The sequence below is a fragment of the Gavialis gangeticus genome, unplaced genomic scaffold (genome assembly GCF_001723915.1).
Source record: "Gavialis gangeticus isolate Ggan-Ray unplaced genomic scaffold, GavGan_comp1, whole genome shotgun sequence".
Lineage (NCBI taxonomy): Eukaryota > Metazoa > Chordata > Crocodylia > Gavialidae > Gavialis > Gavialis gangeticus.
Genome location: NW_017728993.1, coordinates 9,454,591 through 9,473,052, shown reverse-complemented (window position 1 = coordinate 9,473,052; position 18,462 = coordinate 9,454,591). Strand labels below are relative to the sequence as shown.

Sequence of the window (18,462 nt, the reverse complement as noted above, 5' to 3'; positions counted from 1 at the left end):
AATTATACTGAATTAAAGGAAGGTGAGTGGAAATCACTGTGCATCAGCTGTTTCACAGTAACAGTTTTTGTCCAGTTCTGTCCTGTCATAGGATTGTGGCCCTGTGTCATTCAGAATCGAGCTGCCTCAATTTAGCATCTACTTACTTTGGGATAGGAGCAGATACACAAAGTAATTACTGTGGAACAGCTGGTACACAGCAATCCCCCTCTTAACTCAGTTAACTCCCCCTCTTAATATGTTGATCTGTCCATATCCGCAAAGCTTTTAGGGAGAAGGGACTTTGTCATTTTAAATGAATGTCCATACTTTCTGGTACATTAATGTCTACAAATGTACATAACTAATATAAAGAAGGATGTTTTTAAAATACATTTTAATTGACCTGCAAAGCAGAAAGTGGGAGGTTATTTCTGTAGATTTACATCAGAATTGGGTGGAATGCAGGACTGCGAAAGAGCCAAGAGTCACTGCTGCTTTTCCATCTGCAGCTTGGCTTGGCCTCTCCTTCACTTGAAAGAACTGCTTTGGGAAGGCACAAATCAACCAGCTCAGGATCTGGATTTATTAACCTGTTGGCATGCTGCAGAATCGCTTTTCAGGTTGTTAAGGTGGTTTGTCTTAGAGGACAAATCCACTGGTGTGTGTGAGCTCCTGAGTGTATGATAGATGATGACCACTGAAAATAAATAACATACCATATGTATGCCTTTTTTTCATGTGGTTGTCTTTTCAGGATCCCTTAGATCCAACACGAACCGCCATTGTGATCAGCTCTCTGGTAGCGGGTGGTGTAGCTGAACGTGGGGGTGAATTGCTACCAGGAGACCGCCTGGTTTTTGTAAATGAGAAATATTTGGACAACAGTACGCTAGCAGAGGCAGTAGAAGTGTTGAAATCTGTGCCCCTGGGTATGGTTCGCCTTGGCATCTGCAAACCTTTGATGGTAAGATTGATTTTAACTTGTTCTGTGTAATGCTGATGGTGACATGAATAAATGGAATCTGTGTGCAAAGCAGCTGAACGTTTGCTTAAGTCCATCACTGAAGAGTGCACTTAAGTTCAAATGTTGAAGTGGGTGAGACGTAGGCATATGCTTGAAGGTAAGTACAAGGATTCTTTCTGGAATTGAGGTCGTAGAACAACTATGACTGCTCATTTGAGACTGCCGCTCCATTCTTCAGCAGTTTGACTGTATATTCCTGTAAAGTAAAGCAGCACCTGCTAGGAGAGAGATGCAGATAAAGGAGTGGTGAAAGGTGAAAGTAACCAGGTTCTTAAATACAATCTGGCCTTTCTATAAACGTATCATTGTACATATTCTGAGCCAATCCTTTCTTTTTTTGTTTTCTGTATTTTTATGAAAGCCTGTCTTTATCTTTTCGGTTTCTTTTTCCTTCCCTGGCTCCTTGGCCTCTGTGGTTATTTTCTGCCACTTCTCAACACGTCCCTGCTTTTTATTTTAAGAATACTGGTCCTTTTTGCTTTCCTTAAAATATTTTAATGCTAATGTAAATTTGATGGCCTTTCTAGGAAGAGAGCAATGAAAAACAGAACACTTGCACTATGGATCCCAGCACTGTCAAAGGCAGCTATGGCTCACCAGCACCCAGGGATGATTTTCATTCATCAGTAATACTTGAGGCACCACAGGTATTTGGCTGTTGCCCTTCATTCTACTTACTTTTATGTAAGCAGAAATCAAGTTTCTAAAATAATAATTTAAAAAAATGATGTGTCCTTCAGACATGGTGGCAATTAGAAGGTTTCCCTCTGCAGTATTGGGGCAGAAATAAGTCTTGGATAAAACATGTTCTGTGGTTAATGTTCTCCCTCTACAATAGACCCCAGTGGCTGAGTCTTCTTGTGAGCTAATGCATACATAATACCTGCTTACGCGGTTACTGAACTATCATGCTGTCTCACTTATTATATTAAAATGCTTTGTGTTCCCTTGAATAATGCCTTGAAATACTAGCTCTACTATTAACAGGGAAAGAGGCTAAGAGAGAGAGAGAAGGAGGAAGGATGTGGAAGGATGAGGACTTTTTTAAAGTAAAAAAAAAGATTGGTGGTTAGGGCAGTAGCAGAGGAGTCACTGCTCTGTCAGAATTTCTGTACAGCCTTGGGCTAGTCTTCTAATCTTTCCATGCCTCAGTTCTTTTTAAAGAGATGCTCTTCTCCCCGTTTTATATTCTCACATTGGTGTAGTAAGTGCCAATCCATGGATGACTGGAGGAGCTCAGTTATAGTGGTAAAAGGGACCATAAAGTACCTGAAAATGAGAGAGATTGATATTGTGCTGCTTTTGCCTGAAGATTTCAAAATGCCTAACAACCATGAATGAATGAACCTTAGCAACACTGCACTAAGAAACATGGCATTATAAGGATTATTCTTAAAGATTGTGAAATCAAGGGTAAGGACCGTCACATACAGAATTCTTCAGAGGCAAATTAAATCCTAGATTTCCTGGTTCCTAATCTTGCCTTTAACTACGACCAAATAATAAAAGAAACAGTATAGTGTATACCACTTAAGAGGTGGATATATATACTGTATAAAAAAAATATGGACTGAGCGCTGCAACTAAAGGGTCTTGAAATGCAACATGGTAATGCGATTCCATTTATTTGTAGTTGCTGGGTGTAGTAGGGCAGTCACTGGAAGATCTGATAGACCAACCTGTTTCTCTGTTTTCCCTTTGGTTAAAATATTATTAGTTAAGCCCCCCTAAATAAAAGTATTTCAACTGAAACTGCTGTTGCATCAGTGGCAAAATGGTCAGTTTGTTTAAAATACTGCTGAGTGTATTTGCTGCATCTTATTTATGATGACTTAATAATAGCTCACAGATGCACTGTAAAATTTCCATACTCTTAATATGCTATATCTTCAAGTTCAAGGAAGGAGTAAAATGTAGTTGGATTTTGTACTGTGTTTTATGAGGCAATATAGTAATGGCAGGAGGTTATTAGCTTTAAAAAAACTCAACATTTTGAACATTATGATAGTGCACTTTACCAGTGTGGTTTCAATATTTCCTATTCCATTTGTAGTCAGTTACTGCAGTGCAGGAATTTCTAAGAAAAAAAAAATTATATACAAAAGGTTGAGTTTGTTTATATATATATATATGCATGCATTACTGAGTTTGGTCTGCTACCATATGTAACAATGCAGTAACAAAGTATAGTGCTCTGCCCAAATCGAACAGTCCATTGGACTAGTGTGGTTAAGGCTGTACCAGTTCCTACAACCAATGAGCACACAAGGTAATTAGTAACTATTAGGGGTGTGCGAAGCAGGCCCTATTCAATTTGGATTCGGATTCGGCCCAAATCAGGGACAGTGATTCAGTTCATTGATTTGGATCACTGTCCCTGATTCGATTTGGCCAAATCTGAGGATTTGATGCTGATTTGGAGAATCAGCAATTTGGACATAGACACAGCTTTTAATGTTTTTTCTACGTGCCTCAAGGTAGCAGGCACAGCGCGTGATCACTGTGATGCTGGGGCGCAAGGAGCGAACCCGGAAGCGGACCGAAAGTACTTCTCCCCCCCAAGCTCAGGGACCCAGGAGACACCAGTCACTGAATTGGGGTGGGGGGGGGATCCCCTACGTGCTTCCCAGCGGACCCAGAAGTAGACCAGAAGTGCTTCTGGTCCACTTCTGGGTCTGCTGCTGAGTGCACTGGGGAGCCCCCTGTGCTTCTGCGGGACACTCCATGTGCCCCAGCATCACAGCACTCACGAGCCCCTGCTACCTAGAGGTATGTAGAAAAAACATTTAAAGCTGTCTGTATGTCTGAATCTCCGAATCTTTCTGAATCTCTCCGAATCAATTTGGAGGGTTCTGATTCGATTTGGAAAGATTAAAGGGTCCTCTGATTCTATTCGGATTTGGAGTCTTGGCCACCAAGTTGGGTCAAATCTCCTCTGAATCAAACTGGGAACCAAAGCTTCGCACAGTCCTGGTAACTTTCATTATATCTGGCTGCCTGAGTGGGACCAGCTACTCATTTATGGCTGAGTTGCCTAGGGTTGCCTTCAGTGCATAACCTGAGCTGGATTCCAATTAGTGCCTTTGGAGCTTCAGCCAGATGTCTTTAGTACTTTGCCCCTGTGTCCTGCACTTTGACAGTGCAGGACACAGTGGCAAAATAGTTAAGACATGAAAAATGAAATGAAACAAGGCAGAGCCTAAGAGAACCAGATTTAAAAAAAAACTGTAATACCAGTTAGAGGGACAAGTCAAGGCAACAGACCCAGTAGGCAATTGGGTGCCAGTACCTACAAAAAAAAAATTGTCCCTACATGTGCTGTTGACCAGTATTGTCTCATTGTTCCACCATTTGTCGGCATGTATCTGTTGTCTTTTGCTTAGATTGCTTTGGGATGGGGACTAATGTCTTGTCTTGTTCTGGTTGTATAGTGCCAGATTCTGTTCTACTTAGAATATGTATCCAAGTGTGAACTATTTCCAGTCTCTTTGAGTTCTTGAAATCCATTAATGCGAAGCATAGCTGGCTCCTCCTGTTGTCTATACGTTATGACTTAATCCTAAGGCTAACGTGGTAGATGTGTTAGTGTTTTTGGGGGGGACTTGAGAAGTGTGGAGCTGGATCACATTTAGATGCACGATAGATGTAGAATAGTACCCGCAGTACCTTGTCTGATGGGATCTTGGTTCTACAGTGTTGACAAGTTTTCTAGGTAATATAATAATACAAAAATTAACTATTCACAATGAATTTGGGAGGAGAAAGGAAGAATAGTGTAACAATTCATTGGTTTTAGCTCAGTGTTTAGGGAAGAGCTGTCTTGAGTACAGTAGGAGAGGGTACACACTGGTGCTCTTACTGAGACAAAAAGGCAGGGTTTCATTGCGAGTGAGCTTTGCTAGCGGTTGTAGACTCATCTGCACAAAACAATTAAAATAGGTGTTGGCAGGCCCCTGCCTTGAGTTCAGTTACTTTTTTGAGTTAAATGTTTCTCCTTCCTCTCATTTCTGTGATGTCCTTTCATTAAAAATCAACATCCCATCCACCAGAGTCAGTTATGTCTGCCCCACTGAGTCACTGACGTGTACTTTACTGGGGAAGATGTGATCGCAGTGTGCGCAGGCATACCTGAGAACTTTTGAGCTAGCTAGCACGGTTAACAAAGAAGATGGGGGTTGAACAGACTTCTGTATTGGCTTACCAAGCCTGTTGGTGAGGACACCAAATATGTATCCCAGCTCCTGGAGCTTGTGTTGCTGTATCTTTACTGCTCTCATTCCCTGTGTTACCTTCGGTACAGCTGTCCACCCTGCTGCTAACCCTTCCCTTGCATGGCAGATATACTTTAGTGGTTCAGAATCAAGGTAAGAGGTTTGATATGTTTCTGAACTTTGGGATTCATTCATTTTATTAATTGAATGACTGTAAAGAATGAGAGCAACAGAGAGAGTATTTGAGTGCCCTCACTGTTTCATACGGAGGCTTTCTGAAAGCATCCCTGTTTGACTGATTTTTACTTTGAAAAGTGTTCATGTTTGGATGGCAGATTAAGTCCAGAGTAGAGTGCTACTTGCATTAGATTTACTTAGATTTTTTCCAGTAGTTCTTTAAAAATATTGTCTCACAGTTCCCATTCTCCAACTTTAACTCAGATTTGCTTTTTGTACAGATCCAGCAATAGCTGAGCTGCTTCAAATTTCACATCTTTCTTTAAAATAAACTTCTGTGTCTATTTTCTGTATAAAGCCAATAATTTAGAGCAAGTTTTAGGGGTCTGGTATTGCTTCTTTTAGTAAAGTGTGAAAGCTAGAAGGTACTGTTTTAAAAACCAGAGGTGGTAATTTAAATGTGCCTAGCATAAAACATAACCCGAAGAGAGCTAGCAGGGTATATGGTGTGAAATCTATATTATGTTTTATGCAGGGTTTTAGAGATGAAACACCCTTTAAAGAAGAAGTTGTTGATGAACCAGTTCTGGATTTGAGGAGGTCCTTTCAGCTACCTCAGAATGAATTGGACAGTGAGAGAGAATCCTGGGAAATGCATGAATTTCTGAAGCCTGTAATAGAAGAAACTGGTGAAGAACAGGAAATGTTAGTGGATGATGAGTATGATGAGGACTTGAACATTTTTAGGTACAACTCATCGTATGTAAAGGAAACAACTCTACCTATAGAGGAGAAACTCAGCCCTACAGGACAGTGGGTAAAGCTACTTGAGCCAACTGAAATACAAGAATTAAGATCCACACTTACCACAAGTGCTAATCAGACCCCACAGTATCCATATGATGATGAGCAAATGGTAAGAAATGGTATCTTACATCTCAATCATGCCTCAGGATCAACTTTATTTGTACACTGTCCTGTTGAAGTCCAGCTCTGCATTGACACAGGACTCGCTAGCCGATACCAAAGGTGGATCCTGGCTTGACTCTTGTAACCCTGGACAGATCCCGGATTTTGAAAAGGGGGTGCATCAGCACTTAGGAGACCCTTCCCCTCAAAACCCTTCCCAAACAGCTCCCTCTGCCCTTCATGGCCCCTGACTGTGGGGCAGGATGGGGCAGGGCTGTAATTTCTCCTGTTACCTACTGTCCTCCTTCCCCACAGCATGTCTGTAGTTGGCCTTTTTTGCCCTCCACTCTCAACAAATAGAAACAAGCAGTTGGGAAGAGGGGGTGGGGGACAGGGGACTTGCTTCAGGCACCTGCAGTGCCCCTGGGGAGACCAACCTTTCTAGATGCACCCATGCCTGTCTTTATGCCCCCCGGTTGTGCCACTGGTTCAGGTTCCCGCAGGTTCCATCATCTGCTGCAATGAAAGAGAGATCGCAATAACCTGACTTCTTTGCCTCACCTTTGCAACTGCCTCTTCCCTCCAGCCTCTGCACAGCTGGGCCTGCCTTCAACTCTGCGCTTCCTCTCCACTCCCCTTTCTGTGCTGATTTGTCATGGGTTTGAATCCCCTAGGAACAAAGTCGTGCAAAAATACTCAGCTTGAGTGAAGGAGCGGGGATCTAAACCAGAAGTAGCTGGCCTGTTGAAACCCAAAAGGCTCTGACCCTGGGGCTAGCAATGCAGTGAGGATGCAGTTTCTCAAACTGCAAATCTTCTGTGAAACTCAAGTATTGATTTGCAGTGCAACTGCTCTCATTCAAGGTCTGGCTAACTCAGGAGGAGCTCACTGCTCAGTGTTGACTTGAACTGGCATGTCAAATTATGCAAAACTAACTTGATTTTCTCCTTTGACAGGCTAACTTGTTTAATGGATAAGGGCAGTTCAATGGACATAATATCCCAGGACTCTATTAAATTTTGATGCAGTCCCACATGCCATTTTCATAAGTAAGACAGAGAAATACAGGCTAGATAGAACCATCGTGAGGTGGATGTGTAACTGGTTGAATATCTGCAGGCAAAAATTATCTGTTAATGGATTGATAGCAAATTGGCAGGAGGTCTCAAGTGGTTCTACTGGGGTCTTCTCCGAGTCATTGTTTTAACATTTGTAGTAATAACTTGGGTGCAGGAATACACAAAATAATAATCATATTTGCAGACACAAGACTGTTGCAAACACTTTGAAGGATAGAATAAAAATTGAAAGGAACCTTAATAAGTTGGAGAACTGAATAGTAGGTAACAGATGCTACGCAAAAACAGGTGGGGAAAACTGAGTGCACAAATACAGAATAGGGATAATTGGCTTGGCAATATCACTAGGGATTATATGGTGGATCACATGAGTCAGCAGTGTGTTGTTGTCAGGGAAAAAAAGCAAATGCAATTTTGGGTTGCAGTCACAGAACCACTGTATGCAAAATGATTGTACCACTCTATTGGATGGTGATTATGCCTCAGCTGGAGTACTATGTCCATTTTTTTGGCACTGAATATTAAGGAGGATTTAGAGAAATTGCAAAGGATCCAGAGGCAAGTGCTAATGACAACAAAGGAGTTGAACAAAAGCCGTAAGAGGAGCTAGATATATTTAATGTGGTGAAAAAAAGATGAAAGAGGAAAATAATAGCAGTTTTCAGATATCTGAAAATCAGCCATACATTTCAAGGAAGAGAGAGGGAGAAAAAATACTCTGCTTTAGACAGAGGGCAGGAAAAGAGGCCTTGGGTTTAAACTGCAGCACAGCAAATTTAGATTCATTTTTGGGAAAAAAATTATGACTGGAAAAGCAGTATGATGGTTAAACCAGCTGCTTAGGAAAGCAATGAAAGTTCATTTGGGGGTTTTCAAGGAGAAGCTGGAAAAAGCATCTGTTTGGCCTGGTTTAGGAACATCAAATAAAATCTTGCATTTACACAGGGGACTGATGATAACCCTTGATCCCTTCAAAGCCTATCATGCTGTGAATGAAGTGAAGACAAGTCCATAGAGATCTAAACGGTAGTTCTTCTCAGGGCAGTTGCTATCTCTAGGATGAAGTAGACCAATGGTTTAGGAAATTATGAGGGAAAAGATATAGTGACAGACAAATGATAATGTGTAGGGGAAGAGAGGCAGTGAGACAGCATAGGAAACAACACAGCATCCTCAGATTCGCTGAGGCCTTCTTCAGGGATTTTTTTCTTCCTCTTTCTGGTGCACCAGATAGGAGGAGAAAACTTGGTTTGTCATGCATCTTTTCCCAATACAAGTCCATTTTCAGATGAAGAAATTGAACAAGAGAGGAATTTAATATATTGGAGCTAGGAACAGACCTTGGAGCTTGCCTTTCTTGTGGTCCTGCACTGTCTTTTGCATAAAAAGATGCCAAAATCCACCTTCCTGTGAACATCCTATTGGGTCTAAAGTATCTTCATTTCCCATAAATTTACATGAAAAAGAACCTTCCCCGCTCCCCCCATTTTCTGTCTAAATTGCAACCAGGTGGAAAGGCACAAAGTTCAATCTATATTTTAATTTTTCGCACATCTTGTTGATGTTATTTCCTAAATGAGCAATTACTGTTTCTTAATTGCCTGAAAAAATAAATATGAAGGTAATTGAAAAAATATGTATGTTTGCTATAAAACCACTGTTAGTTAAACACTTTTCTAGGTGTCAAAACCAGGATTTTCTCATTGCAATTTTTTTTTCTCCTCCATGAAGTATGAAGAAAATCTCAGTAGACATTCACTGTCTTCTGGAGGCGCAGCGGAAAGCAGCAGTCCAAAAGGCACGTTTGATATTGAAATGACCAAGTCAGTAACAAAAGGTAAACTGGATTTAAATTTGTAAGTGTTTTATGCTTCAATCTCACGTTCATGTTTATTCCGCACTACAGTTTTTACATGCTTCTTTCCATTGCAGCAATATTCAAATTAACGGTTAGACAGGGTTAGGATGATGATTTAGCATTGTGGACACCAGCGGTAGGGCCTAACGTTTCCAGAAGCAGGCACTGGAGCTGCTTGAAAGGAGGAGCTCTGAGCAGACCCCATACCAAGAGGCCGGTTAGGTCACCAAGCTCACAGCACATATTGAGATCCCAGCAGGAGATCTGCTGACATGCCAGTGAGCTCTGAGAGCTCACTTGCATCCAGGCTCACGAGGGGGTTGTGGCCACATCCCCTTTGGTTGTAGGTAGCATATGCGCAATGAGCTGTCTTCACTGTACGTGTGCCACACATTCAAGGGGAATTTGGCTGCATCCTTTTTGCCTGGAGGATCCTCCCATGATCAAGACCAAAATGAATGATGTCCCCCCTGTGACTTCAGCAGGTTCCAAACAGGTGCAAGGGGTTTGTTTTCCAAGTTCTGTCTTCAAGCTTATGGTGTCTTACTTTGTTTCTAAGCCCTTCTCTCCATTTGTGTCCTATTGCGAAGAGCATTCTACTCCATAAAGTTTACCTAAGTTTCACACAGATTTTGCATCCCTGAAAAATATTACCACTGAAAAATATGTTTGTCCAAAACATAGAGCTGGACGTAGAGAAAATGATTTGTTCAACAGGAGGGAGGCCCCACTGACATCTAATTTGTCTGCATAAATGATTGTTTTGGGCCTTAGTCACTCATTGCAGCCTATATATGGGTCTTGGCAGATTTGAGAGAGATATTTCCGAGTATTTTAGTTAGTAGAGAGTATTGTTGGCAAATGACAACACTACAGAGACACTTACATCAAGATGCTTTACTGTTTGGATACAGGGCTTCATAATGACTCAAAAAGAGCTGGGTTAATTGAAGAGTTTGAAGCTGCTGACAGGGATGAGGTGAAGGTGGAGAGTTATACTCTTACCAGGAACCAGGAACATGGGAAAGCTGCCATTGCTGCTCAGCTTAGAGCAGTGTTGTCCAGGTATGGGGGAATTGCATGATTTACAATTAATTCTTTTAATTCTGTCCTCTTGCTTTGTGTTAGTTAACTGGGAGAGCACAGTGCACTGTAAACTGTGTATACCTGGAATGCATCAAAGCCAAACCTTTGCCCCTGCATAGACCAAACTTTAGAGTCAACTGAATAAACCAAATTTTAGAGTACACTGAACTTTATAGATGGTCCTGCAGTCAGATGTACTGAACCCTCACCTGCCAGGCTGCAGGACACCAATGGAGCTATGTCATGTGAGCTAATGATCCTGCAGTTCTCCTCGGTAAGGGTTTGGCTAGTGGATCTGTATTGAGAACGTTGACTACACGGATGTTCAGTCTTCACCTCTAAACTTCTCTTTGAGGTGTTGCAGTGAAAGCTGTTACAGTGCAGCAGGTGATATCCATACAAAAAACTAGAACTCTTGGTTCCAGAGTGATACCTTTTATTAGACCAACTGGGAAATCACAAGAAAATTGTCCTTTTCTGCAAGCTTTTGGGATCAAAGTCCCGGTGATATCCTGCTTTTCGGGACTGCATTCAATGCTCCCAATCAGCTCCTCCAGTTCCACTGTAGGTAGACTTGTCTGCCATTATTGACTTTCAGTGCAACATCCATATCATTTATAGCATATTCTCAGTAAATAAAACTTTCCGTATGCCTAAATAGGCATGCAGAATGAGTGATAACACACAATACAAACAGACACACCAATTTAAGCCACTGCATAAAGGCATTTAAATTTGATTTCACTATCTTATTTTGACTTGTAGGACAACTTATGATCTTGCATACAAGGGAAAAAACTAGTCTTATGAATATGTCAGAATGGCTTTTGTAAATGTCTTGTGCTATGACAGTAGTCGGGGGGGTGGGGGTTGTGATGTGGAACTGGTGGTTTTGTTTGCTCTTTCTATTAGTGAATTACCTGAGCGAGAAGAAGGAGAAGGAGAAGAAACCCCAAATTTCAGTCACTGGGGACCAGCCCGAATGTAGGTTGACATTTTTATATTATTTTTTCCTGCTTTGGGAATATTTGATGCCTGGGGATTTGAAATCATGAGGGTTGGTGGGGAGGGGTGGCTTGTTTTTTTTATATACAATCCTTACCTTTTTTTTATTCTGTGTGGGCTTATTTTCAAGGACTTTTTTATTTTAGAATGCTCTAGAATTGTATTAAGGTAGTTAAGCTCCAGGCTTCATTAAATATTGTGTATTCTTAAAAGATATTTGGTGGAAAAGGATTATATATTTTGTTTATACAGTTGATTTTTAAAGAGCTTTCCAACTTTCACGTTGCAGATGAGTTGAAAGTTACTATTCATCTGTATTGCTCTCTGATATACAAGTTACTCTGCTAATCTTAATGGGATAATTCTGAACTGGCAGAATTTGGCTTGGTCAATAGTGTGTTGAATTTAATATAATTCCCATCTATTTGCATAATGTTTAAATTGTTGGATTAATACTGTTCTATAGCCGGAATAGTTTTTTTATTTCTGGCATTGAAATAGAATAGAAATTGTGTGAATATTTACACTATGAAAGTTGACTCCCTTCAGTAAACTTATCTGACATTTAATCAGTTGAGGTTTCTGTGTCAGAATTGGTTACTTAAGTTTCATTTTACATCTCCACAAATACATTGGCTACCTGGAGTATTTCCTAAGAACCATGTAAAAACCAGTGGATTAAGTATAATTCGTGAATAAAATATCAGCACAGGTAATTGCCCAATGCACATCACCTTTTGCTATAAAGTAATCACCTTTAGGAGACTTTCATGAGTCCTTTCTGACCTCTGACTGGTATACTTGAGTAACAGTGGCTCGATGAGAGACTTTTTACTATTGATATGAATTCAGCTAAAGGGTAGTGATGGGCCCAAGTTCTAAATGTGAAAAATAAACATTTCTGCATACATTATTCTAATACATCGGTAAAATTCAGAAGTCGAATTTGTCTGTTTGGCATATTAAGTAATCATGTATATTTAAAGCTTTTGAATTATCTGGTGCCGTTTACTTTTTACAGTGTTGAAATCTGTAGAGATCCTCATGTGTCTCTTGGAATCAGTATTGTTGGTGGTCAAACCGTCATAAAGCGTCTAAAGAATGGTGAGGAACTTAAAGGCATCTTTATCAAACAAGTCCTGGAAGACAGTCCAGCTGGAAGAACAAAGGCCCTTAAAACAGGAGATAAAATACTTGAGGTAAAAGCATATACACCTGTTTTCCTGCTTAAGAGTGGAACATACATGCAAAGAACTTTCTGGGGCGAAAAGTGGTTTGGCATTGATTACATCGGACTCTGAGGCGTGCAATCAAATCCTGGGGTTTTTTTGTTTTTTTTTAAGTTCTTGTATATAAATTGCTTGTTTTAACATCCTGTCTTGGTGCAGTTAATTATTGGATCTTTTAAAGTTAGAATCAAACAACAGAAAATTTCCTTGGCTTACATTATGTCTTCATAAACTGTTGCATTCATTAATAAGTTATTCCTGTAACAGTTGCATGATTTCAGCGATTCCCCCATCAGATGAATTTTAGGTTACATGTACAATGGGGTACTCTACTACATGTAGAATCCTTCAGGTGTTAATAGTTTCCTTTGGCAGGGAGAGAGGGGATTTCATTTTCATATATGCTACTTTCAGGGGATAGTATGCTGTGTTATGGTTCTCCCCAAAATCTAGAAAACTGGTCATTCATGTATGTGCTCTCTTCCCGGATATAGTTTTGGAAATTACTTCAACATACAAATTAGCTTATGCTTTGGTAAAGTAAAAGATTTTAGTGATACCAGATATTCTCTAACTTTATTTCTGACGCTTGTACATGAAAATATGGTTCTGAGTAAAGATATTAATGTGCTTTTAATGATCAACACTGAATATTATACCCTTAATATGCCTGCTTCTTTAAAAAAGTATTAGTATTGTGTGCTTCTATAGAGCAAACTATTTGCTGACTCCTCCTGTTGTGCTAACTTCACTATGTTATGAACTTCACAGTGTATAAATGCATATGTTCTTTTTAGTAATTTATGAAAATGAATTCTGTTTATTAGGTGTCGGGAGTAGATTTACAAAATGCCACGCATGAGGAAGCAGTTGAAGCTATCAAGAATTCTGGGAATCCTGTTGTTTTTGTTGTTCAGAGTTTGTGTAGCACTCCAAGAGTGAGTTATCCTTTTTATTCTTCTCTCAAAACTTAATACCTCGGCAATGTGTCTCGTTTGAAACCTAGCCAGATTTCTTTCAGCTAGATCTGGCCATGACTGCAGTTCTCTTTGTACGCCCTGTATGTCAGAATTTCCATTCCGTTAATGTAATTACTACTTTGGATTGATTCTGGTCTTGGATACTGTAGCGTAAGTCCAAAGAGCTCTATTGATGAGCAGGACCAGACCACTTGGCGCTTATGCCAATGTTGTGGAATCTGGCCCCTTGTGTTTTATTTCATTTGTACCGATGGTCTAAAGATACTTCCTATTAATCAACTTTTTTAATACTGTGTAATGTAACTTGATTTTAAAATACCATCTTCCATATGAACTGCATCCCAGAAGGCTTAAAATGTAATTATGAGGATCAGTAATAATTATCTGACAGAAAGAAAAAGCTAAGAGATTCAAGCACCACTGCATTTTCCAGGCTGAGACAAGAAACCGCTCAGTCTCCTGGTAAGGAACAACAGCTATTATAATCAGCCCTCTCAGACTGTCATGCAGTGCAACCCATTAACCACAACCTTGAAAGATCTGGCCCCAAAATGTCCACTGTTTTTCCAGGGACTAGAGTCTCTGATGCTGAGTGCTCACAGCTCCCATTGACCATCAGGGAATTATGGACATTCAGGTCTTGTTTTCTGTGGTGAGATTCTCAAAAACAGAAGCCATGGTACACATTCAAGAGAATCATGTAAGGGGTTGATGACTAAATCATTTAAGGGTTTCCAGCAAGTCAGTGGCCAAAGTTGGACTGGAATCCAGAATGCCTGTCTTCAGTATTGATGACTGATCTGGCAGTTAATTCATGCAAAAAGAAGTTGATGAAAATTGGCTTAGTCAACATGAAGTGCTTCTAATAGCTAGATGTTTACCATCAGCAGTAGTTAAATTGTGGCATTAGCAATATTTCTGTATCTAACACAAGGAACACTGCAAAAATGCTATATGTGCATACCTTGGTGCTTAAACATCTCTTCGTTGAAACGATACTTACTGCACCAGTCATAAATTTCTCTGCTATCTCTTTTGATCAATAATAAAAGACTCAGGTATTGCTTTAGAATAGGAATCATTGTGTTTATGCATCAGGGATTCATCCAAAATGCAGTTTTCAGAATACTTGGAGTGTCATTTCCACAGCTTTTGGTTTTATTAATAATTGCTGTTGCTTGCTCTGGGATGGTATATATGTGTTTCAAACCAATAACTCGCATAGCATCTATATTCCCTTCTGAGTCTTAACTACATTGTCACAGTAAAATACCATTCTTACATTTTGAAAAACACAGCACTTTTATGTACCTTACATGTGCTATGTTGCTGTACGGTGTGCTATGGCAACATAGTGATTACGTGGGTCTACATGTAATTGGCAGTAATATTACTATAGTTCCGCGCTCCCCCGTTGTAGCGCACCATTATGGCAGCGTAGCAGCAAAATCTAATCATGCACTGCATGCACAGCACAGTAGGGGCAGTCACTGCACCGTGCCTTAGTTAGTGCTTCCTTTTGGAGGGAAGGAAGTACTAAAAGAAAGTACAGTAGTAAAACACAGTGCTGTAGCAATGTTGCTGTACAGCCATGTATAGACACACCCACTAACAAAAATGTTCTGAATGATTTTAATTGACCAATATAATATAGTGAAGAATTATACATTCTTGCTTATTATGAAACATTTTAAAACACTGATCAACTTTAAGCAATTCAAGAAGCTCAGGCCATTACTTAATCAGGAGTCAATAAGGTATGTGTGAGTGAATGTTAAAAAAAAGGTATTGGCTAAACTGGTAACACTTAATATTATTGGATCCTGTTTTCAGTTGCTCACAACTTCGTCAGTCCTTCTCCATTTGTGTTGAAATTTTCCATTTTGGGGGCCAGGAGTGGATTGAATATTTTGGAAAATTTCATGCAAAATGTCTCAGCCAGTTCCAAGAATTAGCCTAGAGGAAACATGCATCATTTAGCCTATGTTACAATCTCTCAATCTCTCTTTTGAGCAACTTGAACACCTCCACAGAGCAGGGACTTGGCATTTGTCAAGTGGGTGACATCTGTGTCAGAGGTGGCTTTCTCCTGGGGCCTGTGGACAGATATGGAAGGAAGGGATGAAGAGAGTGGGCCTAGCTTGGCCAGGAGGACAGGGAATCAAGGGGGATGCATTAAGTGAACAAGGAGCCTGGAAGAAAAATGAGGGCTGGGAGTTATTAGGGGATGGAGAATAAAGAGAGAGGCAGATTGGCTGTGCAAGCAACATGGGAGTAGGCTGAAAAATGAAGTAGAAACTGAGACTAAGAAGAATGTAATGAAGTTGAGAACACAGGACTGAGACAGGGATAAGTTGGAGGGTGGCAGAAGGGGTCGTTCTTATGGGGAGTGGGCAGAAGAATCTGTGCCTACTAGACTTCCTGCCTCTTTAGAGCCTCTAGAGATTCCTGTCCATGTCCCAATTCCTTTTCGGTGAACAGGTGTAAAACTCATTGGCAAAGCACCATATCTTCCTCTGTTGCTGGTTCCCATAGAGGATGACTACCTACTTCTTCTACTATTGGTACTTCAGAGATTTTTAAGGGAGGGAAACCCTAAAAGTTCTGACTTCTAATGAATTGAGAGGTGTCTTGATGCCACGTGATGGAATTTATTTTTTACAGTTTGCTTTTTTTAAAAAAAACTTGGCAATTACACCCATGCTACATTGTTATGCTGCAGATCAGGCACGCAAAGCTTAGGAAGAGTGCAGTGTGCCTGTGTAACATGAATCTAGCCCTCTTGCATATGCAGTGTGATGCAGTCTTTAATGCATATTAATATTCTGTTTTCTGCTGGACCCGTGGCCAAATTGGTGCAGAGGATAGACCGGGTGTGGGGTTGTTTAGTAAAGGATACTTGTCATTTCATGCGGAAGCTGGAAATCATGTGGTAAGTAACGCAGGGGATCGCAGGCAGAGGAAGAAGCTGTTGAGTGGTGCCTTGGAGATCTAGATTCCATACCAGTCTGCAAGTTGCTGAGGGTACATCTGTACCGTACTGTACAGCTTGGGTACTGGGATACCCTTGCACAGGCCAGAACAACCAGCTTCTGCAAACATGCTCCAAACCTGGAAATGCATTCATGGGACATCTCTGGACTTGCTGCCAAACATGTTGGGTACTGTGGTCTGGAACGCAGCAGAAGCAGTATGCTGTAGAGTGACCCCCTTGCCCCGGTATAGTCCCACATGTCAAAACATGCAAGTGGGTGCTGGGAGTCATTCCAGGCAGGACATACTGCTGCCACGATGTCATACTGGTGCCATCCTTGGCTACTGGTGAGCTGCTGCAAAAAGCTGGGTTTCTGCATGCTTCATTTTTCTGGGTTCCCAACTTGAGATGTTTGGGTCTCACTCATAGATGAACTGAGCCCTGAGAGCTGCAGCAGAAGTCAGTAGGGGCCATCTTTTAGAACATATGAAGTATTATGTAATGCTAAGTGCTCTAGAAAAAAATAGATCCTGCTCGTCTTAATTTGGGTACCCAATATTAATAGAAACTTTTTTGATCTTTAATTTCTCTGCTTCAGTTTACCATTTGTAAAGTAGGGATAACAGCAACTCAAAACTGACACACAGCGAGCAATAGGTATTAAACAAAATACTGAATAGTCACTCAGTAAGGAGCACTGTCACTTTGGTGTCAGTTACCTGGGTTACAGGTGTTGGGTAGGTTGGCTAATGATAAAAGTAGGGTGGGTTCCTAGCCGAGATACAGGACCTCCATCTAACCCAGGAGGTGCACAGCCCCACCTGGGAAGATGCCTTCTTGGATCTGGTCCTGGCCACAGGTGAGGCAGCGATCATCGCCTGCTGGAATTCACCGTCCAGCACAAGGTGGCAAAGGCCTGCAGTAAGGCAGCAGCCCTGGACTTCAGGAGGGCGGATTTCAATGAGATAAGGAGAACAGTCAAGGAGACACTCAGGTCCCAGAGGGGAGGGGAGTTGGGTGTCCAAGAAGAGTGGTCATTCCTTAAGGAGGCGATCCTCCAAGCCCAAAGGGAGGTAATCCCAACACAGATCAAAGGGGGCAAGAGGGTGCAAAAGCCCCCATGGCTCACCAAAAGCATCCGGGAACGCCTCCTAGCTAAAAAGGAGGTGTACACCCAATGGAAGGGAAGGGCTGTCACCAGGGAGGACTATACCTCGGTTGCTCAGGGCTGTAGGTGGGGCAGTCAGGAAGGCCAAGGCGGAGATGGAACTGGGACTAGCTACCTGGATCAAGGACAACAAGAAGTCCTTTTTTAAATACATCGGGGGTAAAAAGAAGGTACTGGGTAATGTGGAGCCTCTGCAGGACGCGCTAGGAAATCTGGTCATCGCACCAGACACCAAAGCTAACCTATTTAACAATTTCTTTGCCTCCATTTTTCTGAGCAGAGACCGGGTCACCCCCCACCCCACACACACTGAGACACCCGTAGGTCCCCAGGGAGGCGCACCCAGGCCTAAGGTCAGAGAGGACCTACTCAGGGAACTTCTGGATGGACTGGATGTGTTCAGATCAGCAGGTCCTGACAGTCTCCACCCCAGAGTGAGGGAATTAGCTGAGGTCATTGCGGGACCCCTGGCACAGCTTTATGAGCACTCGTGGTGCTCTGGTGAGATGCCAGAGGACTGGAAAAGGGCCACTGTGGTCCCCATTTTCAAAAAAGGGAGGAAGGAGGACCCAGGTAACTATAGGCCAATCAGTCTTGGTCCTAGGTAAGCTTTTTGAGGCTGCAATCAGACCTAGACAGGTTACAGGGGTGGGCAGATGAGAATAGGATGGGATTCAACACCGACAAGTGCAAGGTGCTGCACGTGGGGAGGAAGAACCAGCACCATACCTACAGGCTGGGGAACTCCCTTCTCGTCAGTGTAGAGGCAGAAAAGGATCT

The 18,462-nt window shown here is 41.5% G+C and overlaps 1 protein-coding gene across 1 annotated transcript in view; it reads left to right on the top strand.

Annotated features, from left to right (window-relative positions):
• PATJ (PATJ, crumbs cell polarity complex component) overlaps positions 1 to 18,462 on the top strand; it is a 288,426-nt gene that overhangs the window by 103,223 nt on the left and 166,741 nt on the right. The window contains exons 19-26 of the mRNA XM_019501199.1: positions 737 to 946; positions 1,534 to 1,653; positions 5,930 to 6,310; positions 9,114 to 9,219; positions 10,155 to 10,305; positions 11,239 to 11,310; positions 12,353 to 12,530; positions 13,388 to 13,498. Coding sequence (XP_019356744.1) covers positions 737 to 946; positions 1,534 to 1,653; positions 5,930 to 6,310; positions 9,114 to 9,219; positions 10,155 to 10,305; positions 11,239 to 11,310; positions 12,353 to 12,530; positions 13,388 to 13,498 — 1,329 coding nt within the window. The remainder of the gene's footprint in view (positions 1 to 736; positions 947 to 1,533; positions 1,654 to 5,929; positions 6,311 to 9,113; positions 9,220 to 10,154; positions 10,306 to 11,238; positions 11,311 to 12,352; positions 12,531 to 13,387; positions 13,499 to 18,462) is intronic.